This window comes from Octodon degus, unplaced genomic scaffold (genome assembly GCF_000260255.1).
Source record: "Octodon degus isolate 3935 unplaced genomic scaffold, OctDeg1.0 scaffold00247, whole genome shotgun sequence".
Lineage (NCBI taxonomy): Eukaryota > Metazoa > Chordata > Mammalia > Rodentia > Octodontidae > Octodon > Octodon degus.
Genome location: NW_004524823.1, coordinates 1,498,835 through 1,521,091, shown reverse-complemented (window position 1 = coordinate 1,521,091; position 22,257 = coordinate 1,498,835). Strand labels below are relative to the sequence as shown.

General features: G+C 33.7%; 1 protein-coding gene across 1 annotated transcript in view; it reads left to right on the top strand.

The window, feature by feature from the left end:
* Si (sucrase-isomaltase) overlaps nucleotides 1-22,257 on the top strand; it is a 102,850-nt gene that overhangs the window by 71,573 nt on the left and 9,020 nt on the right. Inside the window, exons 34-42 of the mRNA XM_023706259.1 lie at nucleotides 4,168-4,255; nucleotides 10,418-10,556; nucleotides 11,931-12,064; nucleotides 14,004-14,038; nucleotides 14,126-14,242; nucleotides 16,452-16,600; nucleotides 18,451-18,535; nucleotides 18,615-18,671; nucleotides 19,250-19,374. Of these exons, the coding sequence (XP_023562027.1) occupies nucleotides 4,168-4,255; nucleotides 10,418-10,556; nucleotides 11,931-12,064; nucleotides 14,004-14,038; nucleotides 14,126-14,242; nucleotides 16,452-16,600; nucleotides 18,451-18,535; nucleotides 18,615-18,671; nucleotides 19,250-19,374 (929 nt within the window). The remainder of the gene's footprint in view (nucleotides 1-4,167; nucleotides 4,256-10,417; nucleotides 10,557-11,930; nucleotides 12,065-14,003; nucleotides 14,039-14,125; nucleotides 14,243-16,451; nucleotides 16,601-18,450; nucleotides 18,536-18,614; nucleotides 18,672-19,249; nucleotides 19,375-22,257) is intronic.

Genomic DNA, 22,257 nt, shown 5'->3' with positions numbered 1-22,257 from the left:
CCCCATAGTTTTAGCAATTTAATAATGCATATAGATATTATTTCCTGGACATAAATATTTAGATAATTTTTATTAAATATAGGAATAAATTTCCCACCAGTAATAGTCATTTGTTTAAAAAATAGTCTCTTAGGTCTGGTCAGACAGCTCAGCGGATTAAAGCACTTGTTTAGGTAGGCACAGGAATTAGGGTTCAATGCCCAGTGTGCTGCGTTGGTCTGGCCCCTGGGGCACACTGACGCAGGGACTGAGACTGGGTGTGATGGCACTTGCCTGTAACCCCACCACTTGGGGAGGCTGGAAATAGGAGGATCACTACGAGTCTGATCTGTGTAGTGAGACCCTGTAGAGCCTGTACAAAAAACCCCCCAAAACATCAAAACAACAAAATAACCTCTTATAAATGTAATGACATTATTTTTTAAATTTTCTTATTTGGGATAAAATTTTTAAACATTGTTGCTAAGATTTTTAGAAACAATTTTGAGATAATACAATATAGTGAAGATATACACTATAATAATTTAAATGGGATGATCATAACATATGATGAATATTTAAATGTAAACAATCTTAATAAAGAAAAAGACACATTGCTCTTAATTACCCTCAAAGTACTCCCACTCACTTTGAATACTCACATTCTGTCATCCTTGCTACTTTCTGAACCAGTTTTTGAAGTCCTCTTTGATGTCTTTCATTGCACTGCCTGAGTTGATCCAAAATATTTACCTGACATGGACTTTTTGACTTGGAGGAAGAGCCAGGGGTTGCAAGGTGCCTGATGCAGTGAATAAGATGGATGAGGAAACACTAAAGGTTTTGTGCAGCAGCAATTGCTATAGCAGAAGCCACGTACGCTGTAGATCATTGTTGTGATGGAGGATGATGCCATTTGCCATTTCTTAGTTTGTTCTCTACTCACATTGTGGCTTCCTTAAATAGTAACGCTGTATAATAAAGTGCACTGGAGTGCTCTTAGATACAAACTCAGCTCACTCTATTCCCTCAGATCAAAACAAAAATCAATATTGCTCTAGTGTTGGGTCATTATTGATACACTTTTTAAACGAGTCCTGGGCAATTTTCATCAAGAGCTCTGAATCCGATCTCGAGAACTTAACCATAAACACCAACTTCTTACAAAGCTGGAATCTGAAGCATCAAATGATTGCACAATTCAAATAAAATGGGTTGTTGGTGACCTAAGATTTACACCGCATTTTAAAACATACTTTTTTTAACCATAGTTCACAAATGACCAATTGCATAAAACAGGACGAAACTTCTCACACCTTTTTTTCTAAAATATGATGTACATACCTCCTATTAAATATTCCTGCATGTCTGTTGGATGACCTCAGCAGTTGCTGTTACAGCTTATGTCTAGGTGTTCCCCCAGAGTGGCATGTAGCCATAGGTGGGGATTTTCAGAGGTTATTAGATATGGAATGTGTGATGTGTGATTATTAAATTAGTCTACTGATTTGTTTGATATCATCACTAGGAATGGTAGTTTACATATAGTATAACAGAAAGAAGCTGCTAATCTTGCTTAGGGATTGTTACCTTCTTGATTTGCTATCATTGATCCTCCATAAACTGCTCTCCTTGGCCATGCCACCCTGCCTTAGAGTCAGCGAATTATGACTGAAACCTCTAAAAATAGGGAGCTAAATGCACCTTGGCTCCTTTAAGTTTGTGACAGGTGATTTTTCTCAGCAATGGGGAAAGTAATTAAGATACAGTTTGATACCAGAGAAATGAGGTCATTGCTGTGACTATACCTGACCATGTGGTTCAGGAGCTTTTGGCACTGGCTTGTAAGAAAAGTTTGGAAAGTTTTGGAGGTGCTGGAAAGAAAAGTATCCCTGGAATGCCTGAGGCTGTGTTTCTTTTTTTTTTTTTTTAACATTTATTTATTGTGTGTGTGTGGCCAGCTCAGCCCACCAGGGGGCGCGGCTGGCTGGCATGTGGTGCTGGAGGATCGAACCGCGGTTCCTGTGCTTTGCCGAGCTTGTTCCAAGTAGGTGCTTTAGACCACTGAGCCATCTCTCCAGCCCAGGCTGTGTTTCATGGGAGGTTCCAGTCAGAGTTCAGAAGGCCAGAAAGCTGACAGAAATGCTGCCAGTAAATAGCAGGTTCAGAAAGTTTGGACTGTCAAGAGGGACAGTGTTGGCTGTTGGACTCAATAATATTACATTTTTTGGCCAGGTCATCCTGCTCTGGGGGGCAGGGCTGGTGCAGATTCTGGTGCCAGGGATCAAACTGTGGTCTCTGTGCTTGCCCAAGCTTACCTTAGCAAGCATTTTAGACTGCTGAGTTATCTTGCTGGTCATCAGTAACATTTATATTGTTGCTTGGAAGAAAGTTTGTATTTTGCTCATGTCTAGAAACTTTTGCCTGAGACTAAGAGTAGTGGAATAATTAATCTTGAAGAGCAAATTTCAGTGTGGAGACTGTACCATGGATACTGTTGGGAGACTTTTGCCAGATCTATGTTAAGAATTGAAAGCAAAGAGCCCAGGATAGTGAATTAGAATGCTGTGCGAAGGGAGGCCCTAGTTAAGTTGTAGACAACAAATGTAATGCAGAGGAGAACTTAACTGTTGAGAGGAAATAGGAAAATAGAGAAATAGCCTGAGAACATTCACAAGAACCAGCAGGACCTCAGAGTTTGTAGCCTCAGAATTGGAAAAATGAAAGAGTTTGCTTTGAGAAGAGAGCTCCAGCACACAATGTTCCAGAAAGGCAGTGTCCTTTGAAATTGTACTTTGAAATTGGGTTCAGAGTGCTCAGTGATCAAAGCCCTCAACCCTTAAAGATAAGACAGAAGGAAGCACAACTACTGCTCCAGCTGGTAGCAGAACTTGGCACCATCACACGGTGTTGGTTTTAGGTGCATGCAGAATGCAAAGTTGTGGGGTCAGGAAGGCTTTCACCCAGATTTCAGAAGAAGGCCTGGGAGGCCAAACAGTATGCACCCGAGAGGGCAGGAGTCTGTGAGTCTGTGAGTGTGAAGTTGAAGGTGCAATGGAGCTCCCCAGAACATTGGAGAAGCCAGAAATATAGATTGTTGGAGGACAGAACAAAGCTGAACTAAAAGAGGGTGGAGCTACCTAAGTACTTTGGAACTCACATCTTGCTGAAGATTGTTTTAGATGCTGAAATTGGTAATCCTGGACTTAATGTTTACCTTTCTGGATTTATGACTTGCTTTGGTCTCATTCCTATGCATCCCTCTGTTTACAATTTTTGAAATGGAAATGCCTAACTTATGTCATTGAATGTTGGAAGTATTTAACTTTCTTTTTATTCAAACAGGAGCTTAGAGATAAAGAATAAGCTTTATATCTCAGAGTAAACTCTGAATTAGATTTTTCAGCAATGCTGAAAAGTACCTTGGCAATGCTTACAGATTAACTAAATTTGTTTTGCATAAAGGGATATTCATGAGTTTGAGGGTCTAGGGCTGAAATGTTATGGTTTATTTCTAGATGCCCCTCTCAATCTACATGTAGTCACAGGTAGTGCTTTGTCTAAGACAGTTGGATTAAGGGTGTGTAATGCTGAGATTAAGACTTTGTGATTACCACAGTAGTCCAATAATTGGCTTCACATAGTTCTAGGCTGAGTGTTACCCACCCAAACGATGGGTGTTCTAAATAGGATATAAATGTACAGGAAAAGCCTGCTACTGTTGCTTGTCAGTTGTCTCTTGCTGTTTTGCCATCTGCTGCTTGCCATGAACAATTTCTATTCGGTGATGTTCTTGTGAGCTTTGAAAACCCTTTGCTTCTTTAACTTCGCAGATTTGGAATTCTCGCTCACCAAAATCAGATTGCAGCTTTCACTGTATTTTTTCCATCCTAACTCATATGTCTTGGAAATATAAAAGTTAATCTATTTTGTTGCCTACCACAAAGTTAAAAATAACATTTAAAAATGACATTGTGCTTCTTGGAAGAGAAATAGCATGCAAAAATTAAGCATGAATACCCTGAATTAGATTTTTTAATGACACTATATTTTATATTATTAAACTTTTTAAAACACTAAGTACATATAATATTTTAAAGCCATTTCAATATATTTGTTCTATGAATTAGTTCTTTGCAGAACATAGGTTCTAAGTTTTCTAAAATAATTTTTTTTTCTCTCTCTAAGGATATGAATGAACCATCAAGTTTTGTAAATGGATCAGTTACTAACCAATGCAGAAATCAGGAGCTAAATTATCCACCCTATTTTCCAGGTATAATTATGTTATCATTATTTTTATTATTATTCATTAATCAGTTTCTATACACCTTCAGAGAATGAGGTTTATATTTTTCACTTTTACAGCATACCTTCATACTGTGCCACACTTTGACCTATTATCAATAGTATTTTACATTATTTAGAGGAGAAAATAACAAAAAAAAACCATTTCTTATTCATGTGAAGACAACTCTAAACTTGATATTTTTGCTTTGGTTTTCTCAAAATCATTTTTTAAATTAATTTTATTGAGAAACAAATAGCAATGAGAAGTTTCAAAACAGGTTAGCAGGGTAGTTACAATAATTAAGACATTGAATATTTCTGTCTTCATAGTAGCTACTCATAGTACAAGATGCAGACATGATATACTGTCCAAACACTATTAGTACAAACCTTTCTTCTCTTTGAATTAAGAGAAAGTAGCTGTATATCTATTCCAACTATGATATAGATAGATAAATACATAGATAGATATAGATATAGACATAGATTTCACTACAAAATGGTCCTTCATTTATATCCCCTTTTTGTTTAGTTTTGTCAGAGATGGGTACTCCATTATCATTTAAATATTGTAGGTGCAGGATTTCAGCAAAATTATCCAATAAAGTCCAGTAGTCCATAAGAGTAGTGGGTTTTCCATAGGACTGGCAATGTCAGAAGTTGTTCACTTGAGCCTTTTTCAGCTCAGCGTATTAATGTGACTTTACTTTTCATACCTCATTTTTATACTTTTTGGCTGGATGGTTAAGACCAAGATAAAGCAAGACCTATATAACAAGAAATGTAACTTTGTATCTAACAAGGACAGTCAAATCTCCTCAGGATATAACCTGAAACTCTGTACTACAGTTTGTAAATCCTTTGTCAGTGTCAGCCATGTAGATGAGTCACGGCCATTGCTTGACCAATGTGCTTTCTGTGAAAGCCTGAGAGAATGTTTTCTCTCCATGTGACTCTCCTTAGGCACACTCTACATCATCGATCACTTTCCTCTTTGGCCCCATAATCTTGATCAGAAAATTTGGGACAACATTCAAAATCTTGCAAGACTTAAAATAACACTTTTAATTAAAATTGTTTTTAAAAAGATTTTCATTTATGCATTTAAACCTTATTTTTTATTACTATATGTCATTCTTATTGATCACATTCATCACAGGAAATTTATATCTGTATATAGAATTTCTGAATTCTTTTTTCCTCCATTCTCCTCCCCACCCTTCAACTTCTCCTCTGATTCCCATTCAGAAAAGCTTTGCCATTGTTTTCTCCTCCATAACCTTTTTATTTTTTTCTTGAAATATTGAATTTTTATTTTTTGAATTCATTTTAATGAGCAAAAAGTAAAATAGCAATGAAACAGTTTCAAAACACATTAGTAGGACAGTTACAATAATTAATGCATTGCATATTATTGCCTTTATAGTAGTTATTCAGAGGACAAGATGCAGACATTATATCTTGCCTAAACAATATTAATGCAAACCTTTCTTTTCCATAAAACGTAAACTTCTTTTTCAATTTTCCATTCCTTTCCTTCCCCTTACTCCCTCCCTTGTTCCTCTTGCTCCTTCCCTTGTTCCCCTCCCTATTTCAATTTATTTTCTTACCTCCTGATATCTATCATCTGGTTTTCTCCTTATGTGTGATTTTAGTTTTTGCAAGAGAGAAGCAATGCAATATTTAATGACGTGTATGATTTATTTTACTTAACAGCATGGTCTCAAGGTGCATCCATGCACCTACAAATGTCTTAAGTTTATCCTTTTTTATGGCAAAGCAATAGTTCATTGTATATAAATTTTTTTCTTTATTTATTCAGCACTTGATGAGTATATGGGGTGTTTCCAATATTAATTCTTATAAATTGTGCTGCTGTTAACGTGCATGTGCATGTATCCCTGTGATATGATACTTTTCTAAATCTTCTAAGAAAATACCAAGAAGAGGAATATGGTGTGTAATGCACCTCTATTTCTGAGTTTTCTGAAAACTCTCCCTACTGATTTGCATTGTTTGCCCCGACTGACTCTCCCACCAACAATGGACAAGGGTTCCTCTTCTCCCACAGCCCTATGAGCATGTGTTATTGGTTGACTTTTCTGAGGATAGCTATTCCTTCTGGAGTGACAAGTATCTCAGTGCTTTTAATTTATATTTTGTGAATGACTAGTAATGTTGAACATTTTTTCATATGTTAATTTGCTCTATGTACTTTTTGTCTTAGAAATGTATATTAATTTTAGATTCCTATTTTTGGGCTAAGATTTTAAATTGGGAAGGGGTGTCTTTTTTGTGTTCCATAGGCAGTTAAAATTATTTTGCATTCTGTGGGTTGCTTCTTTACTGTATTTGTGGTTTCTTTTGCTGTGCAAAGGCTTTTTAGAATTATAAGATATTAATTATTGACTCTAATATGTTCTTCTTGACTGCGTATTGTTCATTCAGTCTTACAAAGACATATGTATGTCTTCAAGAGTTTTATAAAATTTATCTTTTAACAGATTATGTATTTCTGTTATAACGTTTAGATCTTTGATCCATTTTGACTTTGGCTTAGTGCATGATGAGAGAGAGAAACATGATTTTAGGCTTACTCTTTAATATGTGCCCTGCCATCTTTCCCAGGACCATTTACTAAAAAGGCAGAAAACAAATAAATACAATGAAAAATAACAAATTAAAAAACATATAAGCAAGATTTAATCTATAACACTCAATTTGCCTAAATCAAGCTGAAGGAATTAAGATAGAGGAATTATAAAGCATCTCACCTGAGTTTTATGAAGGAGTAGCAGCAGAAATAATGAAACCAATGAATAAATATCTAGATTAAAAACAAATCAGACATAAACACAGAGACAAGAATTACTGACCATATAGAAGAAATGATCCGTGAATCTAGAGTAGATATATATAAATACAGAGACACTTAGAGAAAACATGAATGCTCAACGTAAGAAAGAACTGATAACATAAAACAGATACAAACATATATCCAGGAGATTAAATATTCTACTGAGAGAATAAACAACACAATGAACCCATGTAAAGACAAAATATTGCATCTGGAAGACAAAGCTGTGTTTAGTGATCATCAAATGAAAGATTCCTTAAAAGTAGCAAGGGATCATGAAAAATCAGTCTCACTCCTGGAGGATGATGGGAAGAATATAATGTCAATTGGAATCAATGAAAAATTAGACTAAACACAAAGGACATGAAAAACCTGTTCACAGAATTAATAGCATAAAACTTCCCAAATCATGAGAAAATAATTTGATTAGTTATTATCAGAAAAAATAAACCGCACAAAAAATACATAATTTTCAATATTCAAGAAATTCAACACAAGAACTTAATATTAGCACATGTTTTGGGAAAGAAAGAAATTACTTCTGAAGGAAATTAGACTTCTCAACACAAATCATTGAGTCAAGGAGAGCTTGGAGTACAGTTCTTCAATCTTTAAAAAAATCAACCTGCAGTCAAGGTTGTTGTACCTTGAAAATTATCTTTTGAAATTGATAGGGAAATAAAACATGTCCCTAATAAAGAACACCTGAAGAAGTTCATGATCACCATACCAGTGATGAAAAATTATGAAGAATATACTAGAAAGAGGCAATGGAGACACCAATTCCAACAACTTAAATAGAATGAATCCATCCAGCTAGGCAAATAGTTAAGCAGAAGGGAAAGAAAGTTAGCCAATGACAAGGAAATAATATTACAAGGATAACTCAATGCATATCAGTTGTAGCCATCAATGTGAGTGGTCCTAATTCTCTAATCAAAAGAAACAGATTTTCAGAATGTATCAAGACACATGATCAAACACTATGCTTCATACAGAAACAGATTAACTCAAGAAAAATTTCACAGACTGAAAATTAAAAATGGAAAATAATATCCTGTGTGACAGGAACTGAGTAAACGTTAGAGGTAGTTATTCTATTTGCAGATAGAGTAGATTTCAAGCCAAGACAGATTGGAGAAGACAGAGAAGACCACTGCGTAATTATTAGAGAACAATACAACAGAAGGGATAACAATCATAAATATATATGCACCATATGTCAGTGCACCCAACTATGCAAACAAGCACTAATGGATATAAAATATTAGATAAACACTAATACATAGGGAGATCTCAGTATAACACTGCCACAAATAAACAGGTCAACTACACAAAAATCAATAAAGAAATACTAAATCTGAACCGAACCTTTGAACAAATGGATTTAGTGGGTAAATTACAGAGGGTTTCACACAACAACAAAATATATATTCTTCTCAGCAGCACATGAATCTTTCTCCAAAATAGACAGGCAATAACTCATAGGATATGCTTAAGTAAATGCAAAGGAAATGAAATTATCCTATGTATAATATAAGACCCTGTTGCAACGAAACTGGAAATCAATGGCAAGAAACCTCACAAGAACGTCATAAATACATGGAAATAAAATAATATCCTCTTGAAAACTGAGGGCCACAAATGAAATTAAAGAAAGAAGTTAATGAATTTCAACAACTGAATGGTAATGTCAGTATAACATATTGAAACTTATGGGATGCAATGAAAGCAGTGCTATGAGGGAAATTTCCAGTAGTGAATTCCTGCCTCTGGAAAACAGAGCAAACTCAAAAGAGAAGAAAAAGGCAAACCCAAAGTATATAAAGGGATGGAAATTTCAAACACCAGACCAGAAATTAATGCAATTAAAATTAAGAAAACAATATAAGGAATCAATGAATTAAAGAGTTGTTTCTTTGAAAAATTAAACAAAATTAGACAAATCCTCAGCCAGTATTGCTTAAATTACTTCTAATTTGTGCAATTTATGCAATTTTTTTCCTGCAAAAAGGAAAGATTGAAGTCACAGTGGGTCTTGCAGAAATACTGAAGATCAGTAATACCCACTTCAAAAACCTATATTCTGAAAAGATGGAAAACTCAGAAATGGATAGATTCTTAAATACATATGAATTACCAAAGCTGAATCATGAAGATATAAAATTTCTAAATAACTCAATATTAGTCAATAACATTGAAGAATTAAAAAACGAGCTACAAACAAAGAAAAGCCCATGTCTTGGTATATTCTCTGCTGAATTCTACCAAACCTTAGAGAACATCCAATGCCCTTATTCCTTGAAACTCTCAAATGATACTGGAAGAGAACTAATATGCCTAAACTTATTCCTGGATGCAGGCCTTACATTAATACCCAAAACTAGAGAAGGACTCAACCAAAAAGAGAGTTACAGAGCAGACTCCTTAATCAACATAGATGCAAAAACTCTCAGTAAGGTATTGGCAAAGAACAAATCATCAAGAAGATTATGTATTATGACCAAGTTCACTTGGTCCCAGCAATGCAGGGATGCTTCAACATATGCAAATTAAAAAATGCAATAAAAATCAATAAATGCAATAACAAAGCCAAGGGCAAAAACTACATGATCATCTCAATAGAGGTTTATTCATTTTAGCTAGGGAAATGTGCAAAATTTTATTACTTTTTTGCTTATCTTGAAACCAGGTTACTAACATTCGAAGTAGGCCAGGGATGTAGTTCTGTGGCACAGCACTCACAAGGCAAGTGCAAGGCCCTGAGTTTGGTTTCTCATACCGAAAACAAAACAAAACAAGACAGAACAGAACAAAACACCTATAAAAATCTAACATACAAAGTGACAGTACTTAGAATTACAGATTAATATGCTCATTTGTAATCAGAGAATTATATAAATGGTGAAGCATTAATAATTTTTATGAATTGGTTAATTTAATAAGATTAATTTCTTTGTCCAAGGAATATATCAATGGGCACAATGGTCTTTGAAATAATTTCTGTCATTCTTTTCTAGAGTAGGTTGTACATAACCACTAATAACGGATATATATTTCAAAATACTTAGAAGAAATGAAAAAATCTTAAGATAATGATGTTTCTTACCTGAGTTGATTAGTACTTAGTATATACATGAATCAAACAAAGCATCACATTGTATCTTTTAATGTGTAAATATTGTGTGAATCAAAAAGATACATTAATGTAAAATTTCAAAAGGATATATAGTTATGAGATACACTTTTCAAAGCGGGGCACTTAAATTATTTCTTATTCATTTTCTCCAGAACTTACAAAAAGATATGAAGGGCTACATTTCAGAACTCTGTGCATGGAAACTGAGCAGATACTTAGCGATGGAACATCAGTTCTACATTACGATGTTCATAATCTGTATGGGTGGTCACAAGCAAAACCTACATATGAGTAAGAAGTATTCACAATTATTCTCTCATTTTGTTTTGTTTTTCAGGACTTGCCTTTAATACTATCTATGTAATTGTCCTGGTACTCTTTTTGTTCCCAATTATACTATATAATTCACCTTTCCCTTCACTTTTATTAGACAAAATGTGTTTCTATTTATCTGTCATATAGATTTTCATTTTTTTAAAATTTTCATCTTATTTAAACAAGAATTCATGGGCCTTTTAACTTTGTTCTCCCACACAATCATAGTACAATGCCTGTCAGATAGGAGGTTCTCAAGGAATAGAGTCAAATAAAGTATATAAATAACATAATTAGATGTCACTAATGAAAATTTAAGCATGCTAAAGCATGCTTATTATTATTAGTTAAATCTGTTACTGACAAGGTAGAGTTTCTCAGATTGCTCTTGATCCTCTCAAATTAAGATCACGCTAATCTTCACTTTAAACACATTACTTTGTGAGACCAATAGTAATGGACAGACTGTTCTCTATCAAGTATTTATTAGCTCTGTTCAAGCAAATATCCTGCAGTGGTATAAATGTTCTGTAATTCTTGACCTCTGCTGTGATATCCATGAATCATACAAGGCTGTTGAGCAATGTAGCTAGTGAGTTGGAATTTAAAAACTTATTTATTTTTTAGTGATAATTGAATATGAAATAAGAGGCTGTTAGTGGTCACCTTATTAGAGAGTATAGCTTTCTAGATCACTGGAATTTTAAAGTACAAATAAAAATTCTTCAACAATGTATTCTTGGTTTAGTTAAATTGTTCAAATTTAAACAGATGAGTTAAGTGAAAAATTATTACTTCACTGATGGTCATAGACTTTTTCACTAGGTCTGAAAATAGAAACTCTAGTCCTTTATAAGAGTGAGGAATTTTATTTTCAACAATGTCTTCTTAGTTAAACATGTTTTAATTATTTTTTAATTGTTGGTATACATTTGTGACTCATATAAATTACATTCTCCTTAAATCTACATAAATATATTCTTGATAATTTTCCTGCCCTTGCTAAAAACCCTTTCCCATCCTGTCAAAGCTTATTTCCACGTTTCTTAGTTTCTGTCTCACATAAGAGAAATCATGCCGTACTCCTCCTTCTGTGTGGTGCATTTCACTTAGCATTATGGACTTAGCAGCCGCCAATTTTACTATAAATGACCCAAGTTTACCCTTTATTAGCCTTATTAGAGCATAATATTGGAGAAAAACAGCCCTCAACCAACATTACTTTCCTAAAACAATAGATGTTATAAAATAAAAATGTTAATAAATTATTGATTATTCCCTTGGCAAAAATTATCTAGTTGAAGAAAATGTCTTGTATAAAAACCCAAAATACTACTTCATCTATCATAGTGCAATTCGAAAGACAACTGGCAAAAGAGGGATTGTTATTTCCCGTTCCACGTATCCTACTGCTGGACGTTGGGCAGGGCACTGGCTTGGAGACAACTATGCAAATTGGGACAATATGGACAAATCAATCATTGGTATGTAAGAAACATTACCTGTATCTATTTGTGTAGGTTTTTCTATCAAGTTTTCACATTTTGTGATGTTAACTCATAAACTTCATGATCCTTTGATGTAATATTTTATAGCACAGGGCCTCTTGTAAAGCACATACTATAGGAAGCAGGATCGAAAATAGTGTGTAGAGTCTAACAACTGATTATGTTTTTAGAAAAGCTATCTCCTGTTCTTTTTCCAAAGTTTTCTGTTTGAAAAGAACAGGAACTGGGAAAGACAACACCTAGAGAGGATAAAGAAGATAAGCAGAGCTGGGGAAATAGCTCAGTGGCTTAAGGAAACATTAACAAATACATTGTGAATTTTTTTAAATATAAATGGTAAATAACATCTTATTTTAAAGTGAAAAAAACTTTTTTATTTGATGTCTAGTATTTAAGTCTCTTTATGAATGATACTATCAAAGACAGCAAGATGTAGAAATATTCTTAAAAAATAAGATCGGGGAAATCCCATTCATTCTGTTTGATGGAACTGATCATTTCCTAGAGGATTTTATTGAAGAAATATAATTAATTTAATAGCCATGGCTAACTAATTTTAGAAATGGTCTCTGTTTTCAAAAATGAAATGGATAACTGCTAGTATTTTATTCTATTATGTATTCAAAATAGATGTGTGATCTAAATTTTTTAAAAATTAATTTTACTGAGAAAAAAATAGCAATGAGACAGTTTCAAGATTGATTAATAGGACAGTTTCAATAATTAAAACACTGTACATTATTGTCTTCTTAGTTGTTATCCATAGTAAAAGATGCAGACATGATATCATGTCCAAACACTATTAGTACAACTCTTTTTTCTCATTGAATGAAGCAAAAGTAGCTGTATATCTATCCTACCTATTCTGTATACACAGATGCAAAATGGTCCTTCCTTTGTATCCCCTTTTTTTATTTAGTCATGTCAGAGATGTGTATTCCATTGCCATCAAAATACTGTGGGTGTGTAAATTCAGCAAAACAATCCGACACAGTCCAGCAGTCCACAATAGTAGTGGGTTATCTGCAGGACTGGCAATGTCAGAAGTTGTTGACTTGAACCTTACACGGCTCAGCATATTAATATGGCTTTACTTTATATACCTCGTTTTTATACTTTTCTGCTGGATGGTTAATACCAAGATAAAGCAAAACCTATATAATAAGAAATGTAGCTTTTGTATCTGATAAGATCAGTCAAGTACCCTCAGGATTTATCCTGCAACCCTGTACCATAGTTTGCAGATCCTTTGTCAGTGTCAGCCATGTGGATGAGTCACAGCCATTGTTTGACCAATTTGCTCTCTGTGAAAGCCTGAGAGAATGTTTTCTCACCATAGGCACACTCTATATCCTCAATCACATTGCTCTGAGGCCCCATAATCTCCTTGATCAGAAAATTTGGGACACAACTGTGTTACATGATGTTACAGTATAGGTTCTCCTATGTCCTGAGTCTTCACTGATTTTGAAAAGCTAGTGTCAAAACGTAGGCTGTCCTTGCAGCCCTTCTATTCCTCTAATTTTTGGTCTGCAAACTTAGGTTGTTATCCTTCAGAAGAGAAGCTTATTATTACACTACAACATATGCAGTTGGGTTTAACCTCACTATCTGTCTGAATATAAAACATCCTAGGCATAACATGGAACCGGTACTTTCCATCAAATATTGATATGTTAAACTTAAAGTCATAAATATTGTGGCTATAGAATCTGTAGGATTTTTTATGAATAGTATACATACTAAGAACTAAAAAATATAATTATTGCAAGAAGTGATACTTGAGTACACTATATTAATAGTCTGAAAACTGATTTATTGAGTTATACTTTATATTTGAATATCTTTACTAATTGAATTAAAAACTAAAATTTATGAAGAAATACGTTTGTAATATTATCTCCAATTATTTTAGGTATGATGGAATTTAGTCTCTTTGGAATATCATATGTAAGTAGATCTATTTCTTCTGTTTTCATCATTTATAAATATTAAGAAATATACTGTGCAAATTTAACTGAACATACTATCTTTCAGACTGGAGCAGACATCTGCGGTTTCTTCAACAATTCAGAGTATCATCTCTGTGCTCGGTGGACACAACTTGGTGCATTTTATCCATATTCCAGAAATCACAACATTGCCTTCACTAGAGTACGTAATGATTGTGTTTACTTCTAATCCTTTCCCCTAGTAACCTTTTTGTATTTCGTGAATCTGACCCGGCTGACTTCCAAATGAATGTTTTCAATCACTTTATACTTGTGAAAGATTCTTTAGTCATCATTTTGAGAATTTTCTAACTTAAAATATGTTACACTACATTTAGAGGCCCATAGTTTGGTTAGCTGGCATATGTAATGTAGTTGTTTTATGTAATGTTGGAAGAATAAGGGAAAAAATTATCTGCCTTTGAAACTTCTTTCAAAGTGAAACAGTACAACAAATAAACTAGTTTCAAACTAAGTGATTGGCAGCAAAAGTCATTTGTAGAAATTCTATTTGTAGAATTAGGAGGCAAATATGAAAACAATGGTTTGAGAAAATGAGAAACAATACAAGGAACATGATGAAAGAATTAGTTTCTGTGTGTGGAACAAAGAATTTGGCAGCTAGTTTTGAGTGATATGGGACAGTATAGAAAATATTGAACAGTTGGAAGAAGTATCTTACCAAGTGGTAAAATTTTGACACTGGCCCTGAGTGAAAGAATGTAAAGATATATTAACAAACTGCATGTGATGAGATGGTGGAATACAAAATATCTGAAGGGCAGAATCTAGCCAGAGTTACTGCATGATGGAGCTCATGAAGTACTCTCCAAACTTTGTACCCCCCCCCCGTGGCAACATTTAGTTGTAGTAAAAGAAAAGAATGATTTTGGAAAGAGTCAAAGTACAAGGACACAAATCCAAAGGAGACCACATACAGGAAGGATTTGAAAGTTGGGCAGTAGAGACATGAGTGTGCAAAGTAAGATTATTTTAGTAGGAAATTGATGGCAATAGAATTTTAAAATTATAATATTGAGGGAGCAAGAAATAAATCAATGCAAGCATGAAAAGAGATTAATTCATATTGTTTGAAAGTCTACTATCAAATGTGAACTAAGTCTTTCTGATAATGGTTCAGGTATTGTTGGGAGACTTTGAGATAAAGAACAATTATATATTATATGTGTGCACATGTATGTATATTATGTAAGTACACACATATACATCTGATTTTATTAAATGTGTTTGAGATAAAAATATAGTAGTAGACAAGCAAATTACAGAGTCTTGGGGTGGGGGTTGGTTTTTCAAAGTGTTAAAAAGACCTTGGATGAGAGACATCCAAAAAGAGATCTGAGTGGGAGAGAACCATCAATACAAGTATATGGAGGAGGAGATTTTCAGATTGTAGTCATCAGTCGGACTATTTCTTCAGGATTGAAAAAAATCTTTATGTAACCTAAAAGCATGTGTACCAGTGATGACACTCAATCAACATTTGAACTTTCTTATTCCCCAAATCTAGAATAGTTGTGAACTTCATAAATAGACATAGCTTATAAAAGAACCACTTAGTATAAATAAAAATATTGAGTAAGTTTCTTCTTGGAGTCATGAGGTAGCTTTGTGTCCACAGTATAAATTAAAACATAAAATATCATTCCCTTTTCCTTCTATTATTAACTAATATATTTACTGTCATTTTAATAGGCTTTAATCCTCTACTATCAGTGGCAGTCTTTGGCCTGAAATGTGTATTACAGAGCAGACTGCAACATATCTTTTCTTTCATTCAACATGGTGTACTATTGTGCAATTTTTTTTTTTTTTGGTGGAACCAGGGATTAAACTGAGGCTCTTGCACTTGCCAGGGAAGTGCTTATTCCACTGAGCTATCTCCCTGGTCCCATATTGTGCAATTTTTGTACTATGGACCCTTTGCTACCATCCTCTCTTCACTATTCAAGAGGATTCATTCTGGGCTAAAATGATGAGATTTGTATGTACCTCATTATTCAAATCCATCCTTATGTAACATATTGTATCATTTCTCCCATCAGCCTCTTAATTCAACACTGGTTATCACCTAAAATGACAAAGGATTTGTTATGTGTTAAGATATAAACTACTTATTGTATACGTTCATCTAACCTAAATCAAGCCATGAGTTTTGTCTGTAGTTTTTTTATTAAAACATTAATTCATTATTATGCCTTCACACTTCATGTGATAAGATAGAAACATAAGATTTTATCTGAAGACATATAACATAAAACAGTGAAATAAAATTTTCTAGTTTTTATTCTCTGGATAAATATTTGAATATTATGATTTAAATGAAACAATTTATTTCATTGTGTTTTGTTTAGAGACAAGATCCTGTTTCCTGGAATGAAACCTTTGCGCAAATGGCAAAGAATGTTCTAGAGATTCGATATACATTACTACCCTATTTCTATACACAACTGCATGAAATTCATGCTAACGGTGGTACTGTTATCCGACCTCTTTTACACGAGTAAGTTTCAAAATGACTTTTCTTAGCAGAATGAATTACTTACATTTATTTAAAAATTAATTTTCTGTATTGTAATATGTTCATTGGTATTTCAGTATACATTTTGGGTGAAAAATGTGCTTACATAAGTGTTTCTATGAATAAATAGACTAGTATTCCTATTAGTATATGAGACCCATTACTTAGTTATTTGTAATAACTATTATATATTAGACATTATTCTAAACATTTTACATACATTGTTACCTTGAGAGTTTAAAAAAAATCTTGCACAAAATTAAAATTTTATTTTGCATTAATTGAGATTTTAATGTCTTTAAATAAATCTACTAAATACAGATGCCTCACTGCAAGAAACAATATTACCTTTCACAGAGATAGGTTAATAGGACACTCAACAGTTTAAATATTCTCTGTAGAAATTTCTTTTACAGAAACTACCTTCATATCTCAACGTGATATGAAAAACTCTTGAAAATTTTATTCCATGGAGCATCTTCAGAAATATTTTTGTATGTTGTTTTCTATTTTTAAGGCTGATACAAATTCTTAGTCAAATTCAGTAACAATAAAAATTACAATGACAATAAAACACTTAATAATCAAAAAGGGTTTTGCTTCTTACATGCCATCTATTATAATTAAATAAGGTGATTTCTCAAGTTTCATTATTTATATTCAGTGAAATCAGCAAATATTTACTCAAATTAAAGAAACAGTATGCAAATAAATGTAGCAAAATTTTAAATTGATCATTTCATATATTCTGTGCTTTTTGTTTTTGTTTTTTCTTTTCTTTACTTTTTTTTTTTTTTTTTTTTTTTTTTTTGTAGAACCAGGGAATTGAACTCAAGACCTTATGTTAGCCAAGCAGGCACTTATGCTCCTGAGCTATCTCCTTGGCTTTTTAAATAATGTAATAAGATACCTAGTTAAAAAGAAATAACAAACCTTTTCTTTGATTTAAAAGACATTCCAGTTGCCTAATCCATTCTGTATTTCTGATAACTTTTTGCTGATCCCTTTACTTTTTCATGTACAGCTCCATCTTGATTGCTTTCATCCGCAGTAGCATCCCCGTACTGTTGCACTGCCCAGTCTGGGCTGTGTCTCCGGAGAGAAGCACTATTATTAACTGTGCAGATTCGGGTCCTGTACGCATGCCGCTGCCTTTGGTTCAGGACACGTTCATGGAAGAGTAAATTTAGCAATCTGCTAATTTAGTATTGATGTCAGATACAAATATAATTAAAATAAGCCACCCAATACACATTTTTAAAAAAATCACTCATTTTAAAGGAAAAGAAATATGAGCATTTAAAATTGCTTATTCTCAAACTACCTAAAATTTTTGTTTTTTTGGTGTCCCTTTTCATCTATATTTGGGAATCTCTTAATGTATGTCAAGCTTTACAATACCAAAGAGCTCCAATTTAAGTAAGATTAGTGAATTCCTTGTTAAAGTTACCAAAGCAACATTTTTTACAACAAGCTTTACAATCCTCTTCCACAGAGTCTCCAAATTTTGCTTCTTAAGTTTTTGATCATGTTCTACGTCAGGCTCACGTGAGCACCCACCGTCACAAACCAGTCTGCAAGGTGATTGAACTGGGTTTGCTTTTCACTGCTCTCTTGTACATTGATTTAATGTGCCCCATCTTAGGTTAGATTTACACGTAACGCACTATTCCACTCTAAGTTATAACATTGTTCTTAATATTTCAGCATTTGGTTGTTATTTGAGCCCACAGATGCACACATCTCCAAATGTGATTTACATAAACATCTTATAGTGTTCTGGAGGGAAAAATTTCTCTGATTTCATTTTCATTTGTATTTATTTTGTGAAGGTTTTTCAATGAAAAGCCGACGTGGGATATATACAAACAGTTCTTGTGGGGGCCAGCCTTCATGGTTACTCCTGTACTAGAGCCTGTAAGTCTTGCTACCTATTTTACTCATAAAATAACATTTGAGCTGATGTGATTTTAATGATTATATCTTTAAATTCCAGTATGTGGATACTGTAGAAGGCTATGTCCCTAATGCTCGGTGGTTTGACTATCACACAGTAAGTATTTGAAGGATTCTGGCAAATTGAGAAATAGATATGCATTTGATTACTCATTGCTGTAATCAAAGACACATCTGTCTATTTTCCATTTAAAAGGAATGAAATATTTCTTGCTCTTTATAGCAAAATCAAATGAACACACAAGGAAAGCAAGTTAATTTATTTTCCAATAGTTTGCTATATTATCATTGATTGCTTTTAGTAAATAAACATGGAAAGTGTACCTTGTATTTAAAAAGGTCATTGTCCTTGATTGCTTTAGCAAAATGATCATTAAAAGCAATTCAGTCCTTCCAAGCAGAAGGCACAAGAACTGCCTTTGTGACCTTTCAAACAGCACACTATTTCTGCTGGTTAGCTCCACACAAATAAAGCGCCGGAAAGTACTTGCAGAGATGTTATGAAGTCCTATATTGCACTAGAATTTGAAGAACAGGAATTCTTGAAATAATGTTTGTGCTTGTGATATCTCTTATATTGAAAAGTGCAGCATCTGATTTCAAAATACGTCCTTGCGGGGTAGCCACATTGCCACAGAGTCCCCTCACTGTTCTGTCCATCCCTCTCATGTCTAGGGCCAAGATATAGGTGTCAGAGGAGCATCGCATGAATTTTCAGCTCCATTTGATAAAATAAACCTACATATCCGTGGGGGTTATATCCTACCATGTCAAGAGCCTAATAGGACCACATTTTACAGGTAAGTTAAAAGCTTTTAGGACTCCAATTAAATTTTGCAATAAATCCTACTGGAAATGTCAGTAATTAAAAAGGACCTAAAATATTTACCTGATTTGTAAGCTCATAAAGTAGCCTCTTGCAGTGTTGTGGATTCTGAGTTCAGAGATGAAGAACTGTGTTATTAATGCTTGTAGCATAACAAAGAACCAGAAACTTACATGAACGCCAGTTTTCTTTGTTGCTCATGCTCCACAGGGTGATGGGACGTGGCCCATGCAGATTCTGCATAGGTGGCAGATTTGTGTCAGCTGAGTAATTTTAGGGGAATTAAATATTTTCTAATGTACTAAAAGCAAATTTACTCATCATTTGCTTGGAAGAGAAGCACTACCTTTGTTAGAGGGATGATCAATAATGCAGCAGAAAATATGTTACCCTTTCTAATGATGTTTACTGCTAAAAAAAAAAAAAACAAACAAAAAAACTTAGGAGCTGGGGAGATGGCTCAATAGAGTAAGTGCTTCCTTGGCAAGCACAAGGGCCTGAGTTGAATCCCTGGTTCTGCCAAAAAAAAAAAAAGAAAGAAAGAAAGAAAGAAAGAAAGAAAGAAAGAAAGAAAGAAAGAAAGAAAGAAAGAAAGGAAAAGAAGCTAATAAAAAAGAGAAAAGGTAATTTTTAGAAAAAGCTGTCAGTGATTCTCTAAGTGCAATGTACAAATGCAAAATACACATGAAAAACTGTCTCCCAATGAGAATTTCTCTTTTAATAAAAGCTAAAACTTAATACTCTTTGTACATAATATGCAAAAGTATTGACAAAGTCTTTTGAATGGATGCCTTACTTAGGTCTTTTTTTTTTTTTTTTTACCTTTATGTATGGAATGAAGCATTGTCTACTTCTTCAAGAGTGATTTTATTAATAAGAACTTTTTAAAAAACAGTTTTAGATTCCAACAAAATTGGAAGAAAAGCCCAGAGATTTTCAAAGAGGCCCCCAGTTCCATAGCTGTCTCTAATATCAATCTCTTTGGCCTGAGTGGTACATTTGTGATAACTAGTGAACCTGCATGGACACGGCATTATTACCCAATGTTTGTACTTTACACTAAGGGTCAGTGTTCGTGCTTTACGTTCTATTGGTTTAGACACATGCTTAATGGCCTGGAGAACTCAATACAGTATTGCACATCACGGCTTCCATCACTCCCTGAACAGCGTTTCCTACTTAATCATCCCTCTTAAACCCAACTGAGACACTAATACTTTCATTTTCTCCATAGTTTTGCTTTTTCCAGAATGTCATATTGTTAGAATCACAAGATATAGGTTATTCAGATTGGATTATTTTTTAAACGTGTTTCAATATTTAATACTCTATAAAACATAATTTTAATCAATATACTATTAAATTTGAAACAAAGTGCATTTTCTAGAATTATATAATTTTTTGCATTCTACATTGTTTAAATAGAAGTAAAAATAGTTTTAAAATACTAGAAATGACACAGAATTTCACTGACCAAATAGGAACACTAATGCTTGATACATAGCATAGTGTTAACTTCAAGTTAGTTGTTCAGATTACTAGAAATAAGCATTCATAATTGGAAAAAAAATGAAAAAGAAGAAAAAAAATATCATCAGCTATTCTTTTCAATAGACTAGTAGAAATCAGCAGTAAAATTATCCAAGTTATCCTGTATATGTACATATATAGTTTTCCATCCCTTCCTCCCTGCCTTTCTCTCTTGTTCTCTTCCTCCCTTCCTTCCTTTATTTCTTTCCTTCCTTTTTTGTTTTCTACTCTTTTCTTTTTGCCTTTTCCTTATCACAGTTCCTTCCCTTTGAATAACCTATACATTTTACTATATCTATTGAACCTCTTGGATTTTATTTACTCTTTCAGGTTCTTATACTAGGGAGACAAAATAATGTTTACACATGTCAATCTGATTTATGTCACTTATGAGTATGGTCTCTAGTTGCATCCATTTGCCTATAAAAACTGAGAGTTTATCTTTCTTTATAGCTGAGTAATATTCCATTGAGGATTATTTTACCTAGCACTATATTTAGATTTCCTGCATATCATTTCTTAGTTCTATTTTTTGGTGAAACCAGGGATTTGAACTCAGGACTTTGCAATTGCCAGGCAAGCACTTATTCTACTGAGCCATCTCCCTGGGCCATTTCTTAGTTCTAAATCTCATTTCTTTTTAGTACTAAACATATATTCCATTTTAGGCACTTCTTTATAAACTTCAAGTCAGTATTGTTTGGCAGTATCATTGGTAGCATTTCTCTTTTTGCCTGTTTCCCATTTCCCTGTCTTTGCCTCTGTCTCACCCCAACTGTGTATGTCCAGGATCACTAGGATGCATGAAAACGCACATGTCCATCTACAGTTGCTCTACTCTTCCTTCGAGCTAAATTTCCTGCAGTCCATAAAAGATGCAGACCCTTTCACTCTTTTCTTAGTTACTAAAGTCTGGCAAGCTTAGTAGTAGTCCCTTTATCTCCTAGAATTATCCAGCTTTATGTCTGTTAATATTTTATTCTGACATCAATTATAAAGGAGAAATATGGTCACACTGGACAAAGGAAACCCCCAAAAGACACCATAATTTGTGCCTTGACTTTGATATGAAAGAGATTGTTCAATCACTTTCTATCATTTTTCCTATGCATTTTCCTATTGTATGGGGTGCAGCATATGGGACATGGAGCACAGGCGTGCACACAGTGTGCATGCAGGTCTTGAGAATCTTCTCAATCTCAAATTTTGAAATATTTTGGGGAATTGTAGGCATGTGAAATTTCTTGCATATCCAGAGTATTGACTGTAACATCTGTGACTATTAACTGATATATATTGTATTAACTAATAAGTAACATGATACCTA